This window comes from Arachis ipaensis, chromosome B9 (genome assembly GCF_059453495.1).
Source record: "Arachis ipaensis isolate K30076 ecotype BB chromosome B9, ASM5945349v1, whole genome shotgun sequence".
Classification (NCBI taxonomy): domain Eukaryota; kingdom Viridiplantae; phylum Streptophyta; class Magnoliopsida; order Fabales; family Fabaceae; genus Arachis; species Arachis ipaensis.
In genome coordinates, this window is record NC_142444.1 from 7,253,535 (window position 1) to 7,280,560 (window position 27,026).

The following is a 27,026-nucleotide window of genomic DNA, read 5'->3' on the forward strand; positions in this document are numbered from 1 at the left end:
TAGTAACTCCTTCAGCCACAAATAATTTTAATTAACTATTACTTATTTACCATTTCTAAAAAATTTACTAAATTATAACTAACAATTAAATACTATTTAACTTAAATTGATATGCACAATTCTAATTATAAATATAAATAGTATTAAAACATCATAGTTAATCATGTATTTAAATTTCAAATACCTTCTTTTAATTTGTCAATTAATTTCGTTTAAAAAAATCCGTTAAATTCACATAATTAAATAAAAAATTAATTTACTCATTATTTTAGCTGTAATTATTAGTACAATAAAAACTTTTAAATTCTATAAAATTGATTACAATAACTATAAATGCATATTTGAATCTTAATAATCAATAAAACTAAAATAATGAGTACAACCAAATTAATAATTGCAACTAATTTTTTTTATAAAGTTCAAAAATTTTTTTGATGCTCATTATTTTTAATCTTATTCGTTATCTTAGTTATACCATTATAAAAAGTAACAATTAAAATTTTTAAACTTTATACAAATATAATAATTACAATAGTTATAGGAAATTGTTAAGTAAAAAATTTAAATTTTATAAAAATATTTATGGTGATCGTCCTTATCGTTTTTTCAATCCGTTTTAATTTAAATAAAATTTCATTCATTTATGACTCATATACTTGTATATGTAAATGTATGTTTTTATATATATATTTATTTGTGTGAACATTTAAGTTTTATATTAAGAGTGCAAATTTAGCTAATATATTTTTATTTTATTAATTTTAGAAGGACTAAAATTAGACCGTAATCGACATATGTGCAATCTCTTTATTTTTAATTACTATATAAATTTAATAACATAGAAAGGTTAAAATTTTTTTCATTTTAAATATATTAAAAACAATTAAAGACTTGACTATATTTACTTAATAATAACTAATAGCATTATATTATACGAATAATAACTAGAGCAATTAAATAATAATACTATATTTTTAATATTTGTATTACTCATAACCTATGTAGTTACTAATATTTATCTACTAATTAGTTTGAATAAATACAAAGAAAAAATTTAAGAACCACCAGAATTTATAATTTTTAACCAATATTTTTAGTCATAAGCTTAGTTCTTTTAATTTAGTAATCTAACAACATATTTTTAGTTCACAATTTTAAATATTAACAGCTAACTGCTAACTAAACATAAAAAAATCTACCAACTCTTTACTATTCTTCATATACAAATTACACAGTTTGTAGAAAAGACTTCCAAATTTGATATTTACTTTTGTTAATAATTTTGTTGAAATATTTGAATTAATTATATATATATTTTTTGGTACTAATAAAGCAAAGCAAACAAAATTAATACCAATTTTTTTATCAATATAAAAAATAGAGAAGACTTATTACTTTTTTATTTAAATTTGATATTTACTTATATATATATAATAAATTAATTTTACTAAATATATGTTTATCACAAATAAGTCTATATTTTTTCCACTAAATTTATACAGTAAAATTACGAGCATTATTGGGCCATCTTCTAATTCATTCATTATAATTTTACTAAGAAGTTAGAAGCCATCCATATAATATTAAAAGTTAGTGAAAAAAAATCATCAAAGCCACAAAAATGGCACATTCCCCTTGATTCTTAAAGAACCTGTTTATATTTTTACCAGCATAGACAAATCCTTCTTTTCAGTATTAGTCATTTTGGAGAATATTCCTATTACAGTTGGACCAATATTCTGACACCAGCTTATAGAATGAAGAGGCTCTCTCCATAAGCTTTGAAGGCTCATCATATTCAATCAGTTTCCCTACAATGACCAGATCACACATAAGGAAGAAGAACACATAAAAAAGAAAATGGATATGACTAAAGAAGTACTATATCTAAGGAAACTTTATAAAGAAGAACCGGGAAAAGTAACATACCATAAATAATGATTGTAACAACTATTAGAACTTACCATAAGACAGGACCATGACCATGTCACTATCTATTACAGTTGGAACTCTGTGAGCCACCGTTATAACTGTGCATTCTGAGAATTCTTCTCTGATAACTCGTTGTAAAATGGCGTCCGTGGTGGAATCAATGGAGGCAGTAGCTTCATCCAGCACAAGAATTCTGTTCCTCTTAAGAAGTACTCTTCCTAGACAAAACAGTTGGCGCTGCCCTACACTCCAGTTTTCACCTTCATCACTCACTGTTAAAATTGGTAAATTTAGTTTAGACTATTTCAGTCAAATGAATCAATGGATGCAATGCATATATTTGTCAAATCTTGAATGATATAAATCAACAATAACATTTCACAAATATTTTCATTTGAAAATTATTACTAGTGAATGGTGATGTAATATTTGGTGGCTGCTACCTCCATTTCATATTGTAAGCTAAAAAGTTCACAGATTTAACTCACCAGAAGAGTCCAAGAGATTTGGTAGACAACTAATTGTTTCCTTAAGCTGACATTTCTCTAGAGCCTGTACAAAAAAATTGCCATGAATTTTTCTTAGAAAAAAGAAACCCTTTTATTGCATCTAGTTCTGCAATCACAGACCCACTTCACATACCTTCCATATTTCATGATCAGTGTAGAGACCTAAAGGGTCCAAGTTTGTTCTAATGCTGCCCCTGAAAAGTGTTGGTTCTTGAGGAATGATGCTTAGCTTCATTCTCAAATCTTTCAGCCCTATTGAGCATATGTTGATCCCATCTATAAGAATATCACCCCCTGCAGGCTCAACTAAGCGGAATAAAGCGCTTATAAGTGTAGTTTTTCCACTTCCAGTTCTTCCTACCACTCCCACTCTACTCCCTTCTTTAAATGTACAAGATATGCCCTTAAGGACTAATGGAGCATTTGGACGATATCTAATCTGAAATTAATGGAGACATAATCACTATTGAATTCATTTGTTGTGAATCTTAATTCATATAACAGGCTTGATTGTTACCTCCAGAGATTGGAGATCAATCCGACCCCTCGACGGCCAAGAAGATGGTGGCCTTAAGTCCTCCACAATTGCACTAGGCTCGGATGGTATGTTAATAAATTGCTTGATTCTTTCAAGAGAGATCAAATAGTTTGATAAGTTGCAGAACCACTTGGTCAGAAAAACTTGGGTGGCTGTCAATGAAAATGCATAAGATAGCGAAACTCCGACAAGACCTGAAATGAGTCAAGCATAATGTTGACATAATAAGATGATGTTTTATATCTAAAAATGTTATTAACAATATTAACATGAGAAGTTGATTTTTTTGTATCTAACAATACCAGGGGCCACATATCCCTTTGGAAGTAAAATAAGCAACAAAGCTGCAGTGAAGAGTGTCAAGTTCTGTAAGGCTTCAATCCTTAAAATTAACCATTCTGTGGCAGCATTAGAATGAAAGAACAGTGTGGCATCTGTGTCAACAAGTTTTAGGTAGCTTTTGAAAAATCTGTCCATCATCTTGGTAGCCCTTATAGTAATCACACCAAGTGATGTCTCAGCTGTAAAATTCATAAGAGGAGCTTTTGTAGTTCCATTGATTCTCATAAGTTCCCTTGCAGAAACTTGATAATAACCCTTATAACCAAAACAGAAAAAAATAAGAATATAACATTAAGAAAGTAACAATGTGGCCTCCATTTGAGCATGAGACAAGAGAAAAATTGACAAACCTGAAGATATTTTGAAGCCGCCAGTGCAAGAATGGCAACAATGAGAACCTGCCATGTGACTGAAACCATGATCCCAATCATTGTTGAAAGTTCAATTATTTCGCCTATTACAAAGAAGGTTGCGAAAGCCATATCGAAATCCAAAAAACTAAAATCTGATGAAGCCTGCATGAAAGATAAACATATTGACATTAATTTGTGGAATAAATAATGGGATCATTTCAATCTGGAAAAGAATAATGAATCTTACTCTGGTTAGAATCCTCCCTACAGGTGTTGAGTCAAGGAACAACATAGGAGCACTGAAGATGGCATCATTGAAAGCAGAGAAGAAAGCCTTAGAAGCTTTCAAACCAAGATGTGCACCAAAGAAAGACTTTAGATATGAAAATACAACACTTAAAAAGGAAATCACAGCATAAACTCCAATCAAGATGCTACTTGTTACTTTTGGTATCTCAATTGCTAGTGCGAGCCAAAAAGTTGATGCAGCTTGCAGACCAATAAATAAGCATTTTGCCAATATGCAACAGCATAGAAGCCATGATCCCTTGGGGAATAGAATATAATCACAGAATGTCTTCCATCCAATATCACCAAACTCCTTTTCTTCCTCTTGTGTAAGTTGAACTTTGGAGGAAATGTCAGCTTCACTTCCACGGTTTGCGAGATTCAAACCATGTGAATCCTCTTGATGAACTGCAACTATATTTTCAAGAACTCTCTCCTTCTCATTCCTTTTCTTCATCCCTATGATTGCATCTCTGTGAGCATTCAATAGTTGTTCAAAGGCTGTTCCAGCAATCAAAAGATCTTTATAACTTCCTGATTGAGTTATTTCTCCTCTCTCCATCACCTAGAGTGATATAAATATATTCTCATATTTATGAGATAGAAAATCAAGATATCAAATTTGACAATGGGATACAATACCAGAATTTGATCAACTTCTGAGAGAAATTCAACTTGATGAGTCACTAGAATAACAGTTTTGCTTCTTAAAGCAGTCTTCACACAATCCTGAAATTACACAACAAGAATTAGAAACATGTCTTGGAATATAAACCACTTGTTTCATGTTTTTTATAGATTATAAAAAGCGGTTGAAGTTAGTAAGTTACATTGAACAGAATGGAAGCAGTATGAGCATCTACAGCACTAAAAGGGTCATCAAGGAGATAGATATCTGCATCACTATAGACGGCTCGAGCGAGTTGAATCCTTTGCTTTTGTCCTCCACTCATGTTGATCCCTCGCTGACCAATTTCTGTGAGATCACCATGGCTGAATCCATCAATATCCTTATCCAAGGCACATACCTTAATGCAATATTCATATCTGGTTTTCTCCATAGGCTTTCCATAGAGGATATTATCGCGAATGGTACCACTTTGGATCCAAGGAATTTGGGAAACATATGCAAAAGTTCCACCAACACTAACCTGTTTTTCCATTATCACAAGCAAAGCATAAGAAAAAAAATTATAATATTGTTGAAATTCAAGTACTATGTTCATAAACTAAAGTGTAATCATCAATATATAACTTACTGTTCCTGAAACTTTTGGTATCTCTCCAAGAATTGCATATAAGAGAGCTGTTTTTCCAGCTCCAACTGGTCCACAAACTGCTATTTTCTGACCCCATTTTATATCTAGATTCACATCTCTCAGGGTTGGATGCAATGATTCCTCATTCCAGGTGAAATTTCCTGCAATAATTTCAACACTGTTACAAGAACTCAGTGTTGCATTTCTTCTACCATCATCAACTTTTATCTCATCATCCAGCAAAAATGCGTTGAGGCGATCGAAGGAGACTTTGACTTGGATAAGAACAGATAGTGCCTCTGGAATCAGATTAACAGGTTCTCCCATGCTTTTCAATACTGCAAGAATTGTGAAGATGGTTTCAGCATTCAAAGGTGCACTTTGGAAAAGAACACACCCCGTGAAGATAACAGAAGAGATTATGGTAGGAGACATCCAATAAATGAATGCCCCAAAAGCTCTCATTAACTGTGCCTTAGTCAAGCATTTGAACTCTCTAGCGCGAAGCGATTCGACTAGTTTCTTGAACTTTTCCTCCCATGATTGTAACTTTATGATTTTCATGCTACTTAGAATCTCTGAAGTTGATCTCAGACGCTCATCCTGTGCAACCATAAACTCAGAACGACATCTTTGTAGGATCTTTGCAAATGGAACATTGATGATTCCACAAATGAGAAGAGGGACTAAACCAGGAAGTGCACCAAGACCAACAACACCAAAAAGAACACAAACAGCCAGAAAAACTTGCAATGCAGAACTCCAGGCTATATGAAACCACCATGGAAATTCTCCCATTCGATATGCATCAACCACAATATAATTCACTATCTCACCAGTTGAATGCCTTCTCCTACCCCAAACAGAAAGCTTTAACTGCTTCTGATATACTGCTGCCATTAAAGTTGATCTCATTTTCATCCCTGACCTCCTTGAGTTGAAAAACCAATGCCTCTGAGACATAGACTCAACCACCTTGGCGAGTACTAGACATGCCACTATGGTTAGTCCCCATTTCAAGTCTTGCTCAATGGAATTGGAATATTTCACAAAGGAATAGACAAGTAAGGGAGAAGCCACAGCACAAACTGTCCTGAGAACAGCACAAATGGCTATAAATATGTTTTCTTTAAAGTAAACTCGCACAATCGACCAAAGAACCAAGTTTGTAGAATCATTCTTGCTCCTCTCCCTCAAAAGGGAGTCCAATTCATGAGCAAACTTTTGATAACCAATCTCAGCTTCATCTTCAGAAGCAAGGGAAGGGATGTCTTCAAGTGTTAGTGGCTTTGAGTAACCCAATTTCAGTAACAAATTGATCCAAGAGAATGTCATTCTATTGAGAATGTTGTCATGGCCTAACTCTGTTTCTTGATTATGCTCAACCTTATGAGCTAGTAGAGGATCAGATAAACTAGAATCTGAGGCTTTTTGTTGAACAAAATAGCCATGGTTATGGAAATTATAGATTACAAGTAGAATATGTACTGGCCATATCATCATGTCATAAATCTCAAGCTTTTGCTCTCTAACTAGAATTTCAATGTTTAGTGTTGAGACCAATGCACATGAACACACCCACCAAATAGTGGTTAAAATTTTAGTCCACTGGGATTTCTGAACAAGCAAAGAAACAGTTAAGGAAATCCAAACCAGTGATCTTATAAAGTAAATCAAACTCAGCTGATTGGAACCATTAGATTTGGCTATGAGATTCCAGAAGCCATTAACCAAACAGGTAATGCTCAAAAAAGCACAACAGAATGAAGTAACTAAATGAAGCCACCCCTTTCTTGAGCTACCACAAGGGATTCTCATTATCAAATTTATGAGCAAAGATATATAGAAAATACATAGAAAAATTAGGTTGGTTGTGTCTATTATAGTCCCTTGAGTGGAAATTGAAGTCCAATTGAAATTTCCAAGACATGTTCCTGAGAAGTCATCTGCATTATACAAAGCAGAAAAAAAAAAAAAGAAAATCAATGAATGAAATAACATTTATCTTTGCAATTGAAGTTTGACATAAAATAAATGTTCAGTATAAAATAATACTATTGTATATTTATTTCCACTCAGAATAAAATCATTTTCCAATGATGAGTCTTGTTTCAAGAACATCATAATGCATCTAAGAAGCACAAAACAGAATTTTTTTTGTTTTTTTCCTTTTCTTCTTTTGGTCCGAATCATATTACTAGGAATTCAAACTAAGACTTTGTCTTCAAAGAAAGTTGTTTTGTGTAGGAGTTGTACCTCTTGTGATTCCAAAGCATGCCATTTTGTGTAGTATAGCCTCACAGATTGACTTCTCACTTTCACAACACTTCAACCTCAGCTTCAATAAATGAACTTAAATTTTCGGAAAAAAATATCTGTACCCCACTAATAATCTCTAAGTTTGATATATGTTTGACTTTTCTTTCATATATATATGCATGCATGCATGCGTATATCGTACATAGGAACAGATATCTGTAACAAGGAGTAAGTGCCTTCACTAAAATTCAAAAAATTTGGGAGTAGTATATAATAATGATATTTATTTATCTTTATTATGCCACTATATTAAATTATTATAAAAATTATTTTATTGTTATGTGATATATATTTTATGTTTGCTGTTAAAATTGTTTACATTCGTGAACCGTGGATGTGGGTTAATAAAAAAATTTTCATATGGATAGGCAAGAGCGGTAATAGAAAGGGTAGGGTAAGGTTTGGACTCAATTCTAATTCTACTTGTGGATTGTGATTTTTATATAAACTTAATCTTATCTTATTCAAGGGTTGAGAATATTTCAATTCTAACCCTCCTCATTCTTAATCTGCGGGTTACAAAAAAGATGCAGTATTATTATATAACTTGATGATAATTTAAAATAAAATTGATTTTTATGTAAAAAAAAGTTATTAAATTATTAATTGATGATCTTTTTTAGTGACTAAAATTTTTTTGTATTTAGTAAGAGGTCTTTAATTCAACGTCCACTTGAAATATTTTTATATAAGTATATAATATATACATATATAAAGTACGAATTAGTCGGATAAAATTAAGGGTCAATTCGCACCTTATCCGATCCACACAAAAGCTCTATCCGCATCTTATCCTATTCGTTGCGAATCGAATTAATAATCCTACTCAATCGAATAGAATCGGATTGAATACCTGTGAATAGAGTGTAGGTTGCCTCCCTACCCATTCTACCTATGGTTGTTGTGAATAAAATGGAGATGAATATAGGGTGATAGGGTCCATGCGGTTGTAAAGGGATTCTTTGAAGGCCAGTGAAAATAAATTAATAAATTATTACAAACGTGTTATGTGCATGAAAATTGGAATAGGGAGAGGAACGGAAATGGGAAGGGGGGGGGGGGAATGAGATGGATTCTTTTTGTTTGGTAGAAATACTTTTAGTTTCAGTAATAAAAATTAAAAAGGCTAAGTAATTAGATTATCAAAATAAAAGTACATCTTAAAGATTTAAAAGGTGATAAAAATAATTCTTAAAAATTGTAAATGACAAAATTAATAAATAATATTAGTTTGATAAAAATAATTAAATATAAAAAATATATTTTTACAAAGATTTTAAAAATAATTTAGTACAATTTTTTTTAAAGACTAGTTAATCGAAAAGACTTAAGCAAAACTAAAATTAATAGCCTTGTTATCTTTTTATTTTGTAATAATATTTGAAAAATAATAAAGATTCAGTTAAAATATTTTAAAATTATTTTATTTTATATTTATTAATTATTGATAATTTTATAATTTTAAATTAATAAATAATAATTAAAAACATTATATATATAAAATTATAAATATTATGTTATATAAAATAATTTTAAATATTATCTTTTTAATATTGTGAAATATTTTGTTAGAGATCCGTGTCATCTCTCTCCTTAAATGGTTAAGTGAATAGAAAACAAATTGACTTTTTAGCATTTAACAGTGTAGTGAAGATTGAAGAATAAGCTCATCAAAGATTCGCATCAATCATGCATTTTACAACATCGAGGAAATTGACCTCTAACAAATCCATGTCTTATTTTAATATTTTTAATGTGGAAATAAAAATAGCTCAGATTAGATTAGGCTCTACCCAATTTGCAATAAAATTTACTGGTCTAAATTTAGCTTGTACTTGTTATGGACTATTTTTGGTTGTAAAATATTAGAAGGTTTGATAATTTTAAAAAATAAAAAGTTATTAAATAAAACACAAACAAATGATATAAAAAAATTAAAAATAGAATAACTATCATTTCTCAAACAAATTTTAAAATATTAACAAATCTATTAATAAAAGAATAGAACAAGAATTACATTTTAAAGTAGTCCCTAAATTTGCACTAGTAAATTATTCTTTTAATTATTTGAATTTCAAAATGATCCCTAAAGTTAATAATTACTCAAATTTATTTAGAAAATTACTTTCCGGGACTCATAGTAGTCCCTAAAATAATTTCCGTCCATTCTTGCTATTGGAGAAGATTGAAACGACGTCGTTGTGTATTTATTAAAAAAAAAAAAAAAGAAAACCCAAGCCTCTACTTCCCCAATCCGAGTCCCTTCCCCTTTCCCTTCCCCTTTCTCTCTACTACCGCTTTTCGCCGGCATCCGTCATGATGTCGCGCCGCGCCGAACACTCCCCGTTTTTCAACCTAGTCTCATACACTTTTCTCTCCTCTCTATCTCTCTCTACCTCTCCCTCTTCTCTTGTCTCCTCTAAATCTCCCTCAGCCTCTCTTATCCTAAAATTAATTCTTTCATTACCTCATTTTATTTTTCTTCATACACAACCAACCATCAATTTCTACAGATGACTTAACTAAACATTCTCATTACTCATCGATTTTCAGTCAATAAAAGCTAAAAATAAAAAAAAGAAAAAAAATTGTGCTCCTGAAAAAGTGATCACCGAAATTGAACCTGTGATTTGACATCAGAAGGTTGAGAATGGCAAACTCCACTGCTACTCTTGTCACTTCTGCATCGGTCGAGTTCAAGAACAGCTATGACAGCAGAACGACGACATAGTGGCGTAGCTGGTGTAGAAGGAAAAGTAGAGAGACGGTATCGGCGACGCGTTGACTTGTTGGAGTCAAGAGTCGCGAATTGGAGTAGAAGACACCAGTCGGTTCTGGTAGCTAAGATCGACGATGGTAACAACTCTCAGTGTAGCTGAAAAATAGAAGGCACTAAGTGCAGCGCCATAATAATAACGAAAAATTAACAGAACAGTAGAGGTTAGGAAAAGAGGAGGAGGGGGAATGGGGAAAGGGAAGAAAAAAGGCCTCAGGTTGGAGAAAGGGAAGGAGAAAGGAAAGAGGAAGGACTCCATATTGAAAAAGGAGAAGGGAAAAGGAAACTAGAGTTAGATTGAAAAAAGGAAAGAGGAGCGTGGAAGGGAAAGGGACAAGAGAATTGGGGAAGGATTGGGGAAGGGGAGGTTTCAGTCCTCTCCAACGGCAAGGATGGACGAAATTATTTTAAGGACTACTGAGTCCCAGAAGACAATTTCAAAAACGAAATTGAGTAATTATTAACTTTAAGGGTCACTTTGAAATCCGAGTGTAAGTTTAGAAACTACTTTAAAATTTAACTCATAAAACTACTTTCGTACTTATCCTGTAAAAGACAAAAAATTAACATTTTTTTATTTATAAAAATTTAAAATATTAACAAATTTATATATAAATAAAATTAATATTTGAATATTTTTATTATATGAAAATTATTTTTTATGAATACAAAATTTTTTTTTGATCATTTATGATTAAATTTGTCAATATTTAAATTTTTATAATAAAAAAATAATTCATTCTAAAAAAATTAAAATAAATTTATATATATAATTAAAAAAATGTCGTCTGTTTTAAAATAGCGGTCGCTTTTACGTTTTAAATTTATTGAAAGATTAATATATAGAGAAAAAAAAATTGCACTTGCATGGCATGCTGCCCAAGATTCTATGAATCGTTTTAGTAAGATCTTAACAACGAATTCTATAAAAGGAAAAAAAAAAATCTTAACAACGAATGTTAGCACATGCAAGCTGAGTAGTTCCAAAATTAGGGTTTGGACTTTCTTTTTTTTTTTTTTAATTAGGAATGAGATTCGGATATAAAATCTTTAAATGAAAACGAAAAAATTATATTATTTAAACTTTGTCTGTTGGCCACCAGATAAATAAATAAAAACATATTTTAATGCAATGCAGTATTTATTATTATTGTCCATGAAGCTACAATTAGAGTAATGTGATGAAGCTTTTAGCTCGTGTAGATATTTCCCAATAAATTTATATCTCATATAAATTAATACAAACTATATTTAGTTATGTTAAGACTGTTTCATATATCTTTGTTTGACTTTCCTATGTCTAAATCACATATATCTTTATTTTTTGTATGATTAGTCATTTCAGAGATATAAATATTAAAATTGATCTTGATTAAATTTTAAGATAGAAAACGTTATGTCCGGTCTCTTAGGGTTTATTCTAGACAAAAAAAAATGTTTACAAAAATTTTTTAAAAATTGAGTTTTTAATATGTTTGTTATATATTTATTAAAATAACAATTTAAAAAATTTATTAATAATAATAATTTTAAATAATAAACAATTATTACTTTATTAGCATACAAAATAAAAGTTTTTGTAATAAATATTTTTAAAATTAACAGTAAGTATCCAAATATAAAAAAAAAATCTCTCTCTTTAAAAAATCTACAAATTAAGTATAATTTTTGTCTCCAACGTTTGGGATAAGTGATCTTATTTGTATTCCTAATGTTTAAATTGCGTTCTATTTATATCTCTAAATGTTTGTAAAAGTAATTCAATATTATTTTATCGTAAATTATACATCATGAGCTTTAGTTGGAATTATGAAAATTTCTTCTTGAAGTTAGAATATAAATATTTGAGATAGAACTGATGATCCACTTCGGATAATATGTAATGAAAAGTTAAAACTAATTATTTGTCGTAATATTTACATAATTTAATTTTTTTAGGGACATAATTGAATTTAAACATAAATAATAAGTATAATATTAAAATTAAATATATATATATATATATATATATATATATAAATAAATAAATAAGACCTAATTAAAAATAAATACATTAAATAAAATAAAAATAATTAAAAAATACAATTTTATCTATTAATATAATTGAAGATAAAATAACATTTAAATTACTTTTATAAATATTAAAAATATAAATAAAACTATTTAAATATTAAAGACACAAATAAAACTTATTTCACGACAAAAATAATATTTTTCTCAAAACCCATGATAAGCATGGTAAAAGAAGCCGAAGAAGGAAGACAAACGTCCAAAACCAGAGTCTCACCAGCCCCCGCAGCAGCCGGCACATGATTGCATTAATTAATTCATCAAGTTATTAATAAGATGTAGCATAATGAAGACAAATAAACTATTGCATTAATTAATGCTTCTTCAACTACCCTTCAACTCAGAATTAATTGTTGAAGAAAATATGCACATGATACTTTCTAGTGTCTACTGTGTGCGTGACACTGGTTTTATTATTAGGATTTTGTTTTCTTGTGTCGTCCTAAAATTACGCGTCGAGATTATAAATTAAAATTTTTTTATTAAAAATATAAAAAAAATTAATTTATAATATATTTAATTTTATATTTATTAAAAAATTAATTTTTTTATTATTGATAATTTTATCAGGTGTCTTTAAAATATATATTAGTTAAATTTTTATTATTATCAATAGAAATTTTTAAATTTTTTATTTTAGTAAATATAGAATTATTATATTAAAGTTTAACTTTTGTTTTTTGATAATTTTTTTAATAAACAATAATTTTCATGAATGCTTAAAAAGTAAACAATAATTTTCCAATGCACTAATACATCAAAACCACCAGCCAGAATCTTTAAATTGCAGCGGATCTCAAAAATTTAGAGTAAAGTCCAGTTTGTATTTTAATATTCTATTTTTATTTTTAATATTTTTTTGTCTTTTTATTTTGGAAAAAGAAAATTTTATTTTCTATTTTCACATTCCGTTTTCTCTTTTATTGTTACAAAATTTTAAAACCGAAGACGTTAAAATAAAACCAAAAGATAAAAACACTTCCTTGTATTTTCTTTTAAAATTTTTTGTTTCCATTGTGATTTATTTGTTATGGAAAATATTAAATTTTTTTGGGCTAGTGCAATTTATAGAGTTAAATTTCAATTTAATCTCTCAAATTTGGCCTGATACTCAAAATGATTTCTATAATTTCGTTGGTCCTAATTAGAATCCTCAAATTTATAATTGTAGATCTAACTTGCTCCTGTGATCATATCCGTTATTGAAATACTGATCTAGTGTAATTGCATGACATGGTGGATACTACTTATTAAACGACGGCGCATTGGTTTCGCACCCAAACCCTTTGGAAACTACGTAGTGTAATGATCGTTCTAGAGGAAAGAAAGAGAGTTTTAACCCACAAAAAACTGAAACAACATGGTTTCCAAAAGATTTGGGCGCGAAACCAATGCACCGTATTTAAATAGTGTCCACCATGTTATGTAATTGCTTCAAATCAGCATTCTGCTGATGAAGATGATCGCAGGAGCAAGTTAGAGCCACAATTATAAATTTGGGGATTCTAATTAGGGCCAATAAAATTATAAGAATCATTCTGAACATCAGACTAAATTTCAAAGGCCAAATTGAGATTTAACTCGTAATTTATATGCAGCTATTTAAAGCAAAAACATGTTGCAATGTATTAGTACTAAAAGTAAGACACATATAAATTGACAGAAAGGAGATACACATAAACCATTATAATTTGGGTAATGTTATACGAACAATAACTAAAATGATTTTATTTAATTTAATATTTACAATTATACAATTAACCTCTCACTAATCCATATGTCTTATCTGTAATAAAATTTAATGGTCTAAATTTAGCTTGTATTTGTTATAGACTATTTAAAATAGTTAAATACTAAGTCTGGTTTGTTGTAAAATATTAGAAGGTTTAATAATTTTAAAGAAAAAAAATTATTAAATAAAAAATAAGCAGGTGATATAAAAACATTAAAAAAGAATAAAATATTATTTCTATTAAAAAAAGTTTAGAATATTAATAAATTCATTAATAAATAAATGAAACTAACTTTAAATTTAACTTTTAAAAGACAAAAAATGATCATTTCTCTGTCTATGAAAATTTGAAATAATGATAAATTTATGCATAAATAAAATTAATATCTGAATACTTTTATTATATAAAAATTATCTTTTATAAGTACAAAATTAATTTTCGATTATTTATGATTAAATTTGTCAATATTTCAAATTTTTATAATTAAAAATAGTAATTTATTCTAAAAAATATTTGAAATAAATTTATATATAATTAAAAAATACCATCCATTTTAAAATAATCCTCGCTTTTTACATTTTAAGTTCATTAAGAAATTAATATATAGTACGTTCATGGAATATTAATGCTCATAAATCTGTGCATAATCGTGTAAGTAAGATCACCAATTAATGCCAATGAGTTACGGTTCAAATGACATAATCTCTCCATACTTATTTAAGAGGTTGCGGATTCGAATATCTCTATTTTTGATTAAAAAAAAAATCGCCAATTAATATATAGTGACGGTTGAGAGTGAAAGAACAACTATGTGCATGTTTGGGCGCCATTATTTTGTTAAAAAAAGATCTTTTTTCAATGAAAAAAGATCTTTTTTTATTTTTTAACGTGTTTGGCAAATTTCTAGTAGTAAAAGTAAAAGCACTAGTAAAATAAAAAAAAGATCTTTTTTGAGAAGTTGTAATTTACATCTTTTTTTAAAAGATCTTTTTTTCTTAAAAAAAAGATGTTTTTCATGTAATAAATAAACAAAAAAGTACTTTTATATTGTTATACCCAAATATAATTGATTGATAAAAAGACCTTTTTACATGAGATATCCAAACATAAAATTAATTTTACTTCTCTATAAGATCTTTTAAAAAAAAATAACTCAAAAAAAATCTACTTTTAAAAGCTCACCCAAACAAGCCTATAACAGCTAGTCGACTGGAACAAGATAAAGACAAACAAAATTTCAATGTAATTTAAAAGAAGCAAAGGGTAATATGGGGTTTTCATTTGGTACGTACTATTGAAACTTGAAAGTCCAAAACATGCCACCACAACAAGAACGGAATTTCAAAAGTCCTTAACGAGAAGAAAGCGAAAAAGTGGAGTTTTAAAAGTCCCTGCTAGGAGAACCATCAAAAAACCATTGAACAGATCTTCTATACATAAAATAAAGGAAAAGTCTAGGGGCCAACAATTTTATTACATTTTGGCCAGCATGTAACTAGCAGAGAAATGTGAACCATTGGATGAAATCTTACACCAATCTCACAGCATCAAATCATCATTGATGGTTAGTTGATGGCTACCAATCACAAATATTGCTGGCCCCTTAGTATTGCTCTAAAATAAAACTGCCAAAATATTTTATAAAAAAAACTTTTCTCCAAACCACTTTCATTATAGTTGTGCAATTTCAAAACTCACTTCTTCAGACCCACACGAAAAAAAAACAAGGTAAAGTTCTTTTCCTCAACTTTGGGCTATTGATTATATTGCTAATGCTGTAGTCAGAGAGGTAACTTCATGATCATAATTATTTTTTAAGGACCCACACGAAAAAAATAATAAAGGGAATGGGAATGGGAGGGAAGTAATAAAATATCATAAGGCTTTAGATTCAATCCTATTTCTATAATTGACAATTTTTCTAAAATTTAGCTTCGATAGTGTTAAGTAATAAAAAATAAATTGTTTAAATTTATCTTATTTAATATTTTTAATTATAGCAATAATTAGTAAATGTTAAATACTATAAATTTAAACTACTTTTAACTAATTATTTCTTAAATTTCATATTTTAATTTTGATGAAGTACCGGTATATATAGATTTTATCGTGCATTCATCAATCAACATACTTATCAAATTCAATAATAAATATCTACTTAATATATTAAAACTGGGTTTTCCCCCAACTAATGAAAGTGAGGTGTCACTTTCTCGTGAACCCATTTTCCCTCCAAAATGAATGTATTTAATGAATAATGCATAATTATACTAATTTAGGAAAATATCTTTATTATAATTATATAAAATCAATATTTAATGCATTATTAAACTACTTATCAATTATTAATCAAAAATATTTTTAATTATTTTAATAAATAATACATAATTATACTAATTTAAGAAAATATATTTATTATAATTATATAAAATCAATATTTAATACATTATTAAACTAATTATCAATCAAAAACATTTTTAAACATTTTAATTATATTATTTTAATTATATTTATATCCTTCTAATTCTTATTAATTATCCAATGATTTTATTAGTGGCAAGTTGTTAACCCGTTTATATTGATGATAATAATAATAATTTTATTATGATAAATATCAAATTCTATTCCTAATATAAAAATATAAAATTTAATTCCTTCCATTTTATTTTACCACTATAAAAGATCATATATGCTAGAAGAAAATATCATTCGTTTACTAATTACTCTTTCATTTGATAGCTTTTACAACAATTCTTTTTCTTCCTATTAAGCGTCATTGCAAGAAGGTAACTATCGTGGACACAAACTACCACACTCTCCAACTTTCGTGCTCATCATTCGGAGCTATATAGATATGTTATCTATGAAGTATTTATAGACCATGGTGTTATCATGTATGCATAAATAAAAAATGTTTTGTATTTAAATTTAAGTCATTTACCTGTTTGTGGCATATTGTAGTGTGAAATTACTTTCAATATGTGTTGTATAATGATATTATGTTCTAATTTAAGCTTTTACTTTAGAACTGTATTATGATTTTATCTCATCATTTTTTCTTAGATATCAAGTTGACGTATTTTTATTTATTATTATTATTATTATTGAAACGGATGTAATATGAAATGTACAAAAAAAAACTCTCACATTCAATTTATTTTATTGTAGTCTTCTATCTATTCTATTTATTTTTATTTTCTTCTTATTCATTTTATTTTCTTTTTAAATATTATATAATTTATTATAATTTATACCAATCTCTTTAATATACTAAAACTGGGTTTTTCCCCAACTTATGATGGTGAGGTATCATTTTCTCGTGAATCCATTTTCCTTCCAAAATGATTGCACTATTTCTCTCTTTTAAATTTATTTTTAAAAATGATCTTTAATTGATATAATTATATTATAATTAGTATTTAATGAATACATGATACATAATTATACTAATTTAAGATAATCTCTTTATTATAATTATACTAATCTCTTTTAAATTTATTTCAGAAAATTATCTTAATTATAATTATATAACAATATTATACTTAGCATTTAATGAATAATTCATAATTATACTAATTTAAAAAAATATTTCTATTATAATTATATAAAATCAATAATTAATACATTATTAACCTAATTATCAATTAGAAATATTTTTAACTATTTTAATTATATTAATTTTAATTATATTGATATAATTCTATTTTTTATTCATTATCCTAAAATTTTATTAGTGACAAGTTATTATCTTAATGGTGACCTATATAATAATAATAATAATAATAATAATAATAATAATAATAATAATAATAATAATAATAATAATAATAATAAAAAGATAGAAAATTATATTTTAGAGAAATATAAATTGGTTATTAATAATTGGTTATTAATAATGATAATTATATGATTAATTTTTAGTAATCATTAAATATATTTAATATAAATAACCAAGTTTAATTAATTAACAAATAAAAGAAAATATTATCACATGATTGTAGAAGCAACAATAAATATATATATATATATATATAACCAATTTAATATTAATAACGATAATTATCGTTATTATTCAATAATAATAATAATAATCATTTTTTCTTTTATTAAAACACTCATCTAATTGAATTAATATAAATATTTAATAAAAATAAAGGATGGATTTTTTGGCTTGAAGGATAATAAAATCAAATATTTTTAAAGATTTTAAAATTGTGAGTATATATTCTTCCTATATTAATATACGCAGGTATGTTACCTCATTTTTTCCATAAATAGAAAATAATATTTATCCATTAAATTTGTTAGTTGCTCAACCGATTCATCTTATTTATTGTGATTGAGATTGATATATAATCATAAAGATTTTTTTTCCTCCATTAATTTTAGTAAAGAAATTCATGACGTAAAATAAAATAAAATAAAGTCAGTATCTACTTTTTTCTCAATATTTTTTATATTTACGGTAAATATTAAATGTAGAAAAAATAATATTAATTATTATCACTTTTATTTATTTACATTCATAATTAAATTTAATATAATTATAGTAAGTCTCTATAATTATAACAATTTATATCTGTTACATATATAACAATTATATTATATATAATTATATATCTCCTCTTTTATATATACTTAGCAAGTATTTCTATTTATATAATCTACTTAATATATTAAAATTGAGTTTTTTCTCAACTAATGAGAGTGAGGTGTAAATTCCTCCTGAATTTATTTTCCCTCCAAAATGAATGCATTTAATGAATAATGCATAATTATACTAATTTAGGAAAATATCTTTATTATAATTATATAAAATCCATATTTAATACATTATTAAACTACTTATCAATTATCAATCGAAAATATTTTTAATCATTTTAATAATAATAATAATATACTTCTACTTAATATACTAAAATTGTATTTTTTCCTAACTAATTGAAGTGAGGTGTCAATTTTTCATAAATTCATTTTTCTTCTAAAATGAAAGTACTATTATCTCTTCTAAATTTATTTTAGAAAAATATCTTTATTATATTTATATTACAATTAATATTTAATGAATAATGTATGATTATACTAATTTAGGAAAATATATTTATTATAATTATATAAAATTAATATTTAATGCATTATCAACTAATGAAAACGAGGTGTCAATTCTTCATGAATTTATTTTCTCTCCAAAATGAAAGTACTATTCTCTCTTCTAAATTTATTTTAGAAAAATTAAAATTTCATGCTGAATATAGGTGGCAAATTAAAAAAAATAAGCAAGTTAATGGAATCAAATCATATTTCTATAACATATATAAGAATGTATATTTTTATTATATAAAAATTGAATTTCTACACTTCATGATGGGCGTGGCATACTTCTTAACGTGTTTCTTAATTTATTTTTTATAACTCATTAAATACAATTTATTACAGTAAATTAATTATATCAACTAATTGATTTGATTAGGTATTTAAATATCACACGATTTATTATAATTTATATCAATCAAATTATTGTAATTTATTATATCAATTATTTTAATTCATTAATTTATAAGATACATAATAACATAGATGATTTGTTACTTATACTGATTAAATAAAATAAATACATGTTAATTTAGTTAAAAAAATCATTGTCTCCTATGTTTTTCTATTTATTTTTTTTAATTCATTAAATCCAACCAATTATAATAAATTAATTATATCAACTAATTAATTCAATCAATTATTTTCTAATTTATTTTTTGAATTCAATAAATCAAATAAAATTAATTATACTAATTATTTGTATTGACTAATTGATTTGATTAATTCTTAAAAATATTTTTATTTAATTTATTTTATTTATTTAAATATAACTAATTAGTTATTTAATTTTATTAAGATAAATATCAAATTCTATTTCTAATATAAAAATAAAAAATTTTATTCCTTCTATTTTTATTTTACCACTATAAAAGACCATATATATTAGAAGAAAATATCATTCATTTACCAATTACTCTTTTATTGGGTAGTTTTTACAACAATTCTTTTTTTTCCTATGAGGTGTCGTCACAAGAAGGCAACTATCATGGACACAAATCAGTATACACTCTTCAACTCCCGTGCTCATCATTCAGAGCAATATATGATATGTTATCCATTAAGCATTTATAGACCATGGTGTTATCATGTATGCATAAATAAATAAAAAATCTGTAATTAAGCTTAAGTCATTTACCTATTTGTGCGGTATATTGTAGTGTGAAATTATTTTCAATTTGTGTTGTGCAATGATATTATGGTTTAATTTAAGCTTTTATTTTAGAATTATGTTATGATTTTATCTCATCATTTTCTCTTAGATATTAAGTTAATGTATTTTTATTTATTATTATTGAAGCGGATGTGATATAAAATTTGTAACAAAAAAAAAACTCACATTCAATTTATTTTATTGTAGTCTTCTATTCTTCTATTTCTTTTTATTTTTTTATTCATTCTATTTTCTTTTTAAATATCATATAATTTATTATAATTTATACTAATTAATTAATTATAATTCATTATATCAGTTAGTTTAATTCATTAATTTATAATATACATGATAAAATAGATCATTTGTTACTTATACGTTTATTTTTCTAAAATCTAAATCTGAATAATTATATTTTCAATTTTTGTTATGAACAAAATATTATTAATAATGAATAATAATTAACCACTCATACTTTTAATCAAAGTGTTTGGATGGTTTTTATATTTATTAATATTAATTATTGATTATTTTTTCATAAATAAATTATATTATAATTTTATGTTAGTTCATAATTGATTAATGATTAATGTTCATGAAGCTATGTTACTCTAAATTTTATATTTTATAAATATTTTATTTAAATATAATTTTTTTAACATAAAAATGTATTATTTTTAATAATATCATAATTTTATATTTTTTAATTATTTTAAATGAATATTTTATCAAATACTAATTAAAGTCATTCTTCCCTTTGCTTTTACTAATCTATTATCTAACTATTATATAAAATTAAAATCGTATTAATGAATTTAATATTAGAGTTAATTTGGCTTTTTATTATTTAGAGTATTTTTCAATCAATAATTTTATACTCTTTACTTTTTTTTTTCAGTTTCATTTTGAATTTTAATTTAGTATTTAAAGGTAGTAAAATTCCATTGATACTGAAATAAAGTTACAAAAGGGTCCATATGGTAGAATAAGTAAAATAACGTGATACCCACATTGCAACATCCAAATAAAACAACTTAGGATCTAAAATGTTTATCTTTCTCTTTCTTGCCGTCTATTATATTATCTATTCTATATCTATTCTATTATATAAAAATCGAATTTTTAGCTTTAATGATAGAATCAACGTAGCATACTTCTGCTTTATTTTGTTTAACTTATTAAAGACAATTCATTATGATGAATTAATTATATCAACTAATTGATTTGAATAGATATTTAAGTATCACATACACAATTTAAAATTATGTATATTAATTATTTGATTTAATTTTTATGATATATAAATTTAAGGAATAAATTAAAATAAGATAATTGGGTATGACATTATTTTAATATTGTAGTGTGAAATTAAAATAAGATAATTGGGTATCACAGTATTTTAATAAGGAGTCATGTATAGTAAATACGGTCGATGATCGTAAAACTGTATACTAATATTGATATAATATTATTTTAGGTATATGTTTTGCAGGCATCAAAGAAAAGTGTTGAGTTATTTTTTAGTAGATTTAAATTATTTATTGTTTATTAGAGAATTTTGTGCATTAGAATTTTCTAATAATTTATTATTTATTTTGAGTTAATTTTGATATGTTCTTACTTAACAGTAAAACAACATATAAAAATTTGTTGGTGGGTCTAAGTATTATTAAGTTATTTATGGTCACATTGAGTATATATGTTTAATTTATTGAAGAAAGTAGATTACTAAAACCAATTAATAACTATTTTAGAGTTAATATATTTAATACTAGATTAAGAAAAAACAAATAATACATAACATATTATATTTTTATTAATCAAATTATTATAATTTAAATTAATCTTAACAAAATAATTTAAAATTATAATTTCAATCTTATCACTAGGCACGGGTTAATACACTTGTTATATTTTAATTTTGAGCTATTTGTATATAAATTCTCTTATGTAGTTATCAAAACATACATACTACTCATCTATCTAAATCAATAAAAATTTTAAGAGTCTATCATTTAAAAGTTATTTTTTTCTAATTACGTACGAAGTGGATTTTTTTTATAATATTTACAGTAAAAAAATTCTTTTAATTGATGAAATCACAACGCACGAAAAAAATTAAAGATAATTTTAATAAACAAAACACGAATAGATAATCATTAGGGGTGTGCATGCCCGGGTGAAATCGGGTTTGATGTGACCCAAATTTGACTCGAAATATATACCATACCTATTTATTAGACCCGAATCCGGCCCTAAACCCGATGAAACCTATATACTTTCGGGCTACAATTATATCGAGTAAAAATCGGATGAAAATCGGGCCGTTAACATTACATTATCTTGAACCTTCTTATAAGCTAGCATGTGAAAATATCCAAATTTCTGAGACTCCAACCATTATTTGACATGGTAAAATTCACTTAGAAAAATATAACAAGAACCAACTATTCTCTAAAATTAAAGCATAACCATAATCAATACTAATATTGTCTAATAGCACCAAATATTTAAATCAATACAAATAACACAATATTATGCATTAGTCTAAAATCTTATGCATTTTAAACATAAAACATTAACTTGTAGTTTTATAATAACTAATAATACAAAATATTAAAGTTTATAATACTTAAATTCCACATAAGAATAGCCATCATCCATCACTAATAACACAAAATATTAATTGTGTGTGATGACCGGGCCACCGGGTCAAGTTCGGGTGACCCGAGTCATGGCCCGAATCCGACCCGAAATAATGACCGGGTCTATTTTTGAGACCATTACCCGACCCTAAACCCGATAAAATCACACCAAATTAGCCCCTAAAGTGTTCGAGACCGGGCCAGACCATGCACACTCCTAATAATCATTATAAAATATTAACTATGATTAGCTAACTAATTTTATTCAGTAATCATTAGGCATATAAAAAAGAGCAATTTACTTTTTATTTAAGAAAGAATTAAATAAAATTTATTTTTAATTATACAATATTTAATAAATATATTAATAATATAAAAATTACTAAGTTAAGTCTATATTAAAATTAAGGACTTTGTTAGGTAGACAATGATTTTTGTGAATAATATGAATAATAGTCTCTAAAATTGACTCAATAAAGTAAAAATATACTACACCTCCAAATTACCCACTAAATTTTAATATTAGGATAACCATCTGCACACCTAGTAAATTAAACATCCGATATATTTATTATTCACATTGTTTAGTATTTTCATTATCTACCTATATTTTTCCTAAAATTAAAAACAACAAAATCATAATTAAATTTATGTTAAAAAGTTATAAATCACTCAAACATCAATTCATCATCAGTTTTTTTGTTAAAACTTAAAACTAATAATATAAATAATAATAATAATAAGATATATTGACTAAGTCGTTATATTTATAAGAGAAATGGACAAATCGATCCCCGACTTTTTGGTCTGCAAACATTTAAGTCCCTGAAGATTTAAAAATACATTTAAATTCTTGACCTCTTTAAAATCTGGACATATCGATCCCTGAGTTTAATTTGTCCAACTTTAAAAACTCTCTCACATGTGCATTTGTATCAACCAAGTCAAATTTTCTGTTGAGTCTGACAGACCCAAGTAAACATGAGGGATCGATAAGTCCAAATTTTAAAAAGGTCAAGGACTTAAATGAACATGAGAGATCGATAAGTCCAAATTTTAAAAAAATTAAGGACTTAAATGTATTTTTAAATTCTTGAGAATCTAAATGCCTGCGGATCAAAAAGTCAATGATTTATTTATCTTTTTCTTTTATATATAAAAACCAGAAGGTAGAAAAAGTATGTTCAATACTTACAAACTTATAATAAACATATAATAATTTTTTACAAAATACACTGACATATCAAAAGTGCGGATAAATCGAATATCATTATCAAGTTTCTGTTAAAATTAATAATACAAATAATAATAAAATATTGACCTAGTCTTTTTGAAGAATTATAGACAAAGAGTGTCTCCGTCACATTCTATATAAATCAAAGAGGAGTGTTAGGGCTAGCAGAATTTATGATATTTAGTCATCAATTAGTTATCATATGTATTTTTAATGATAAGAAATAACATTTAATGGTGTAGGATTATTCATTTCTCTTTTAATAGTTAACTGCTGACTAAATTTTAATAAAACTGCTGGTTTTGTAGACTTTCTCTAAATCAAATTAAACGAAATAAATTATTGATTAATTTATCTCAGGTAATTTTTCTGTAATTTCCACCAACTACATATATATACATATAGCCTAGTGGTCGTATTTTTCGGATTGGAAAGTGGGTGGAAGAAGATGTCAAGATGGAAAACATTTTTTTTCTTAACTCGCACTCAAACATTAACTTTTAACTTGAATACTGTTTAAACCAAATTGATTAACCATCGACTCTGATATTACTTATTGGATCACTATGAAAAAATTTTATTTCGACAAAAATTAAATAAAAGAATATAAGATGAAAAGATACTACATCCAACTCAAAACTTTAATGAATATTATTCTTGGGCTATTGACTTATTGCTAATGCTGTAGTCAGAGAAATAGCTTAGCTTCATGATCACAATTATTTTTTAAGGACCCACGCGAAAATTATTGAAAGTAGCAAAGCACACCCAAATTGAATGGAAGGTTCCTTTGTACATGCATTTGCTCTCTTATCTATCTTGGATTTGGATTTTCTAAAGTTTGAATTTCACTTTAGAGAATAAAGTGTGATCTTTTATCATTTATTTTATAGGTAAGACCAAAAATAAATACGAGAAAGAAACCATTCAAAAATAGAAGATCATACTTTACCTTCTAAAATACAAATTTAAAATTTAGAGAATCCAAATTTATCTATCTTTATACGTACCAAAGGGAATTGGAGTGAAGTAATGAAATACCATAGGTTTTAGATTTAAGAATAAATAACCATTTGTACCTATGAGAAATGAAAATGCTGACATTTGTACCCATGAAAATTCGAAACTAATCTTGTACCCATGATAAATGCTGTCTGTGTGACAAAAGTGTCCTAACTTGGATCTGAGCTTGATTCATGGGTTTTCGAACCTACGTGGCACTTCCACCCCCCCCCCAAAATCATATCTGAACCAACCATTTACCATCATCATCATCATCTTCATCTTTTTCACCATCATCCCCATCTATCACTGTCTCTTCCCAGCCACCATAACCTCCACTCGCCTTTGGGAACAGAAAGAACCTTCTGGAACCAATCAACCTCACCCCACAGTTCACCATTCTTCTTGCTAACTTGAATCTCAGCACACCAAATATCCATGTCTTTCCCATTCCCACCACCACACTCCCACACCACAACCAACTTCCCACCCAAATCAGCTATGGTAGCACCACACAGAAACCGAGGCAACCCCTTATGCAACCCTTTCAGCTCTTTCCATACCCTACTCTTCACATCGAACCCTTTAATCTTTCCCAAGTAATCGTAGCAATAAAGAATATCATCCACCACGCACGCCCTCTCTCGCCACCCGAGGTCCAGCTCCGTTCCCACGCTCTCCCAAGCGCCGCATCAGGGATCCAACGCGATGCCACCGTGATCCGCCATGGCATACACCTTGCCGTCCACCACGGCGCTTGCGTGCATCCACTTCTCCCGAACCTCCGCGGGGCTCGCCACGCGCTCCCATTTCTCGGAGGCGGGGTCAAGAACCTCCGCCCAGTTGGCCGACCTGGCCCAATTGTCGGCGACACAGCTTCCGATGACGTAAATCTTTCCGTTGACGACTCCTGTAGCGGCGAACTCGCGGCCAACGGGCATGGAGGGTCCACGTCGCCATCGGTGGAAGCGGCAGTCGAGGAGCCAGATGTGAGAGGAGGGAACATTGTTAATGGAGCCGCCGATGACGTAGATGGTGGAACTGAGAATGGCGTAGGCAGAGCCGATAGCGGGGGAGAAGGTTGGGGGTCGCGGCTGTTTGGTGGCAGACGAGAGGAGACCCAGGAATGGAGAAGGTGGCCGCTGCCGCTCTGGGCTTTGGTGGAGAGGAGGAGCTGGCGCTGTGGTTTCTGAGCTCAGCGGAGGTGAGAAGAGGGGAAGAAGAAGAGAAAGGGGCGCGGCGGTGTGGGTTGTCGCCGGAGGTTGTGGTGAAGGGGGAGGTGGCTGTGGCGGTGCTAAGGTGATGGTGATGGAGGTTATGGTGGCTGGGAAGAGACAGTGATGGATGGGGATGATGGTGAATGGTTGGCTCAGATATGGCTTTGGGAGAGGGGGGTTGGGAGTGCCACGTAGGTTCGGAAACCCACGAACCAAGTTCAGATCCAAGCCAGGATATTTTTGTCACACGGACAGCATCTATCATGGGTAGAAGATTAGTTTCGAGCTTTTATGGGTACAAATGTCAATGTTTTCATTTCTCATGGATACAAATGGTCATTTATTCTTAGATTCAACTAGGGCTGGCAATTGATACCCTATTCGCGGGTACCCAACTCGGCCCAACCCATTCGGGTAGGGTAGGGTAGGGTAGGGTACGGGTTTAGAGTGTACCCTATCCTACTCTACCCGCACCTCATATTTAACACATATTTTATAAAAATAGGCATACAGTGAAAGAAGTGAGAGTTGAACCCACAACCTCCTTTATGTAATGACTTACAAT

The 27,026-nt window shown here is 27.8% G+C and overlaps 1 protein-coding gene and 1 pseudogene across 2 annotated transcripts; both read right to left on the minus strand.

The window, feature by feature from the left end:
* Window positions 1-1,695: 1,695 nt before the first annotated feature.
* On the minus strand, window positions 1,696-7,502 carry LOC107619191 (ABC transporter C family member 8). 2 transcript variants are annotated; one of them, XM_088499608.1, is made up of 12 exons: window positions 7,478-7,502; window positions 5,222-7,155; window positions 4,793-5,113; window positions 4,605-4,691; window positions 3,922-4,527; window positions 3,672-3,836; window positions 3,282-3,576; window positions 2,959-3,173; window positions 2,575-2,880; window positions 2,421-2,484; window positions 1,965-2,204; window positions 1,696-1,811 (listed from the first exon to the last, which is right to left on the minus strand). In XM_088499608.1, the coding sequence occupies exons 1-12, from the start codon at window positions 7,500-7,502 to the stop codon at window positions 1,696-1,698; spliced, it is 4,374 nt and encodes a 1,457-aa protein (XP_088355734.1). The 2 variants fall into 2 exon arrangements, with proteins under 2 accessions (XP_088355734.1, XP_088355733.1); XM_088499607.1 differs by having other exon boundaries at window positions 5,222-7,167.
* An 18,035-nt stretch (window positions 7,503-25,537) lies between these two features.
* LOC107614711 (F-box/kelch-repeat protein SKIP6 pseudogene) lies at window positions 25,538-26,200 on the minus strand (annotated as a pseudogene).
* Window positions 26,201-27,026: the final 826 nt, after the last annotated feature.